General features: G+C 44.0%; 1 protein-coding gene across 2 annotated transcripts; it reads left to right on the top strand.

The window, feature by feature from the left end:
* The first annotated feature begins 1,153 nt into the window (after positions 1–1,153).
* Positions 1,154–4,298, top strand: LOC311620143 (band 4.1-like protein 2). Of its 2 annotated transcripts, XM_084879251.1 has the most exons (2): positions 1,154–3,418; positions 3,668–4,298. In XM_084879251.1, the coding sequence occupies exons 1-2, from the start codon at positions 1,256–1,258 to the stop codon at positions 4,073–4,075; spliced, it is 2,571 nt and encodes an 856-aa protein (XP_084735377.1). In that variant the 5' UTR covers positions 1,154–1,255; the 3' UTR covers positions 4,076–4,298. The 2 variants fall into 2 exon arrangements, with proteins under 2 accessions (XP_084735377.1, XP_084735376.1); XM_084879250.1 differs by having other exon boundaries at positions 1,154–4,298.
* Positions 4,299–5,017: the final 719 nt, after the last annotated feature.

The raw sequence follows: 5,017 nt of genomic DNA on the forward strand, positions 1-5,017 counted from the left end.
TCCTGTAAGTGGTAGAAAATCTTCAGTGTAATGGATCTGGGCATAATTGGTACAGCTTGGAGGTAAAGAATGGCACTCGGGAGGAGGGAGGTCTGTCTACTACCACCTCAACAAAAAAACAAAAGACAAAGACTGTTACATCATGCATATGCCTCATGTGTCTAACAAGGGTTTTTATAATTTCTATGAAGAATTTGATGAAAAAAAACAACAGAAAGCAAACAATGAGAACTAGAAAGTTAGGCAAATGAAAACAATAGCAAACATGTGTTGATAACTAAAAATATTGAACAATAAATAACTTTACCGTGAAGCTTACCAGCCTTATTACCTTAGTTCTTTTTTCTTTTTTCTTTTCTTTTTTTTTTTTTTTTTACATTGTATTGAATTTATGGGAGTGACATTGGCTAATAAAATTATATAGGTTCCAAGTGTACAATTCTATAAGACATCATCTATATATTATATTAACAGTTCTTTCCCTCACTACTTAGTTCATCTCTCTTCTCTACTGTTGTATGCTGAAAATACTTTTACTAATTTAATATTGTTTATCTATCAAATTCTCCAGATTGCAATGAGTGATCTCTAAAAATAAAATTTAAAAACTGGTTAAATTACTCAGAGAGGAAAACAGTTCCACATAACATATGCTATAATAATTACCAAATGTGAATATTTAGCTTAAATAGAGGGGACAACTTGTAAAATAATTTTGGAGTTAAGGCAATAAAACTTAAATAATTCTTCAATGCATTTTCATTTCATTCTATAAGAAATAAGCTAATTAAATCAGATGTTGGAATAGTGAAGAGGTGAGAAAGCAGATTTTAGGAAGGCTAACCTGTTTGCAGTGCAACACACAAAATTTATTTACTCTGTTATATGAGTGAAATTGGTTTAGTGACCATTAGAATTGGATAGAAGTAAAATGACAAGAATTTCAGTAACTTGGAACAAGTGTAAATACTAAAAAAAAAAAAAAAAAATGAAGCATTTTGAAGGAGAAACTTTTGGATATTGTGATAGATTGGATGTGTGGTATGATGGGAAAAAAAGGGATCAGTTATTCTCTTGTGAGGCATTAAAAAAAAAGGTTTTCTCTATGAAAAATTTGTTCAACTTTTAAAAGGAGAAATGGGAATTTGAAACCTACCCGAAGGGAGGAGGAGGCGGGCGGGCAGCTGGGGCTGGAGCAGGACCGGTCCCCGCGGCGAGAGCTCCGGAGGTGCGGTGTCCGGCATAAGCTGTGACCATGACTACCGAAGTTGGCTCCGCGTCTGAAGTGAAGAAGGAATCTGACCAGTTAGGAGCAGATGGAACCAAGGAGAAACCTAAAGAAGTAGCAGAAAATCAGCAGAATCAGTCATCTGATCTAGAGGAAGAAAAAGATTCCCAGTCATCTCCTTCAGCTAAAAGCCAAAGTAGTCCACGCCGCCAGAAGAGGCAGAAAGACCCATCCGAGAGCAGGGGCATTTCTCGATTCATACCCCCGTGGCTTAAGAAACAGAAGTCCTATGACTTAGTAGCGATCAAAGATGGAGGAGATAAGAAAGAGCCCACCCCCGCTGTTGTGGAAGAGCAGGTTTTAGATAAAGAGGAATCTCTGCCTGAAGAAGAAAGGCAGGCCACGGGTGATGCTGAGGAAGCAGCTCCGAGAAAACAGCCGGTCATTAACGTTGCTATCGAGGAAGAGGAACCTTCAGTGAGCAGTCCTGAGACACAGCCTGCTGAAGAAGTAAGGAAGGAGAGAGAGGAGGAGAAGGTTAAGGAAATACAGGAAGACAAATCAGAGGAAACAGCAAAAAGGGAGACAAAGGAAGTGCAGACCAATGAGTTAAACGTAGAGAAGGCCGTTCAAAAAGCCACCAAGAAGACCAAAAGTGTCGAGTGTAAAGTGACCCTCCTGGATGGCACCGAGTACACCTGTGACCTAGAGAAACGTGCTAAGGGACAAGTATTGTTTGACAAAGTGTGTGAACATCTCAACCTCTTGGAGAAAGACTACTTTGGACTTTCGTTTCAGGAAAGCCCTGAGCAGAAAAACTGGCTAGATCCTGCAAAACAAATAAAGAGACAACTGAGAAATCTTCCCTGGCTGTTCACTTTTAATGTGAAGTTTTATCCTCCTGATCCTTCACAATTGACTGAAGATATCACCAGATACTTCCTGTGCCTTCAGCTCCGACAGGACATTGCCTCTGGCCGCCTGCCCTGTTCCTTTGTCACTCATGCCCTCCTGGGATCGTACACACTACAAGCTGAACTTGGGGATTATGACCCAGAAGAACATGCCAGTCATGACCTCAGTGACTTCCAGTTTGCCCCCTCCCAGACAAAGGAGCTGGAAGAGAAGGTGGTAGAGCTGCATAAAACCCACAGGGGCTTATCTCCAGCACAAGCTGATTCTCAGTTCTTAGAAAATGCAAAGAGGCTTTCCATGTATGGTGTTGACCTACATCATGCCAAGGACTCAGAAGGCGTGGACATCAAGCTGGGTGTGTGTGCTAATGGGCTCCTCATTTACAAGGACAGACTGAGAATCAATCGTTTTGCTTGGCCGAAAATCTTGAAAATTTCCTATAAGTGCAGTAACTTCTACATTAAAGTTAGGCCAGCAGAGCAGGAACAGTTTGAGAGTACCATTGGATTCAAACTGCCTAACCATCGGGCTGCGAAAAGGCTATGGAAAGTGTGTGTGGAACATCATACTTTTTACAGGCTTGTGTCTCCAGAGCAGCCACCGAAGGCCAAGTTCCTGACCTTGGGGTCCAAATTCCGCTACAGCGGCCGCACCCAACCCCAGACCCGCCAGGCAAGCACCCTCATTGACAGGCCCGCGCCAGACTTCGAGCGCACATCTAGTAAGCGGGCCTCCAGGATTCTAGATGGAGTTGCTGTTGTGGACCAAAGTCTTATGAAGGATTCTCCGGGCCCTGGGGAGGTGTCGGCATATGGCCGTGGAGTTGTCAGCACTGCCATAGTACAGGATGGGGATGGCAGGAGAGACATCAGAAGTCCCACTAAAGCCCCACATGTTCACCTCATTGAAGGAAAGAAACACGCTCCCGAGTCCGAAGGGCCTTGCACTGGAGCCAGTGATGCTGTTAAGAGTTCACATGAGACTCTGAATGTAGTGGAGGAGAAGAAACAGGCAGAGGTTGGGAAAGACGAAAGAGTAATCACAGAAGAAATGAACGGTAAAGAGCTATCACCCGGGAGTGGTCCTGGGGACATCCGTAAGGTGGAACCTCTGACACAGAAAGACTCCGCCTCCCTGTCTTCTGAGAGCAGCAGCAGCAGCAGTGAGAGCGAGGAGGAAGAAATGGGCCTGTACCGGCCCCCCAGCCTGTTGCCTGAGGAAGAGGAGGAGGAGGAGGAAGAAGAGGTGGAGGAAGAACCCAGCCAAGCATCCCAGGTAATAGAGAGGGAGGCAGCAGTGCCAGAAGCCAGCCCAGGCAGACACGCAGGGGCCAGTGTAAGCACAGTAGAAACAGTGACCCAGGAGCATGTAGTTGCCCCTAAGATACCAACAGAGAAGAGTGTACACGAAGGCGCATTTAAGCAAGATATGAGCGAAGACACAGAGGACGAGCAACATAAAGTTAACGGAGAGGTGTCTCATGTTGACATTGATGTTTTGCCACAAATTATTTGTTGTTCAGAGCCACCTGTGGTAAAGACAGAGATGGTAACAATTTCTGATGCCTCACAAAGGACAGAAATCTCCACCAAGGAAGTCCCTATTGTTCAAACGGAAACCAAGACCATCACATATGAGTCTCCACAGATTGATGGCGGGGCTGCTGGTGACTCGGGCACCTTACTGACTGCACAAACCATCACATCTGACTCTGTGTCAACAACCACCACCACACACATCACTAACACGATAAAAGGTGGAATATCTGAAACAAGAATTGAGAAACGCATCGTGATCACAGGAGATACAGATATTGACCATGACCATGCGCTGGCCCAGGCCATCAGGGAAGCCAGAGAGCAGCACCCCGACATGTCTGTCACGAGAGTGGTGGTGCACAAGGAAACTGAGTTGGACGAAGGGGAAGAGTAAGTCAAGAAATCCATTCATTAAACAACATTCAACTTTGTGAACCTGAAGAATTTTGACCATTTCAAGTCTTAATGCCACACCACTACTCCAGTGAATTTACTACGACTGGTAACAATGACCAGAAGCCTGAAGAATTAAAATGCCAACACCAAACCCTACCTTAACAGCTCTGGTCTACACTGTTCCCTCGCATTTTAATACATTATTTTGTTTTATAACCACTCCTAAATAATCTTGGTTCTTTCTTTCTTTTTTATTTTAACTAGGGAGTTTTGTGTCCTGTTTACTTTGTGTACAACTACCTGCTTTTTGTGACCCAGATGATCCAATGATAGTGAACAAAGCCAGCCCGGCTGGTGAGGTGCTGTTCACTGGAACAGGTGCTGTTGTGCGGAAAGAAAACGCTGTGACTAACCTAGGCAGTGGCTTTCCTCCTTCCCATTCCCACTGAACTCCCACCGATTCCAGAAATATTCACAGTTCTCGAATTGCAGTAAATATACTGTATGAGAAAAAATTAGTACGAAAAATATTAAAAGCATTTCTTACATCTCAAAACCTTTCTAATGTTTTAGACATTCATTGGGAATATCTTTTATGTGGATCCCTTTTGACTTTCCAGTCCTGTGACTTTTTACTGTTAGTAGAAAGTCAGAGACTCAGCAGAAGCCCACTGACCACGTGCTGTGGGCGGAGACCCCGCCGCACCTCAGTGCCAACACCTCTCAGACACGCTCTTCAGCAGCATTCCAGAAACAGGAGGGAGGAGCCAGAGACAGCAGTGTCTTCCCTCCTGCTGAAGTATTCAGGCAGCTTACAACCTTAGTGCTTTCTTTCTTAACATGTCCAAATCTCAGTACCTCCCATTATTTGGACATTTGTGTAGAACATTTGCTTTGTATTAAACCTCCTTGTGGACATGTGGAACTGACCTTTTGTTAT

The sequence above is a fragment of the Pipistrellus hanaki genome (assembly GCF_964339955.1).
Source record: "Pipistrellus hanaki genome assembly, chromosome: 3".
Taxonomy (NCBI): Eukaryota; Metazoa; Chordata; class Mammalia; order Chiroptera; family Vespertilionidae; genus Pipistrellus; species Pipistrellus hanaki.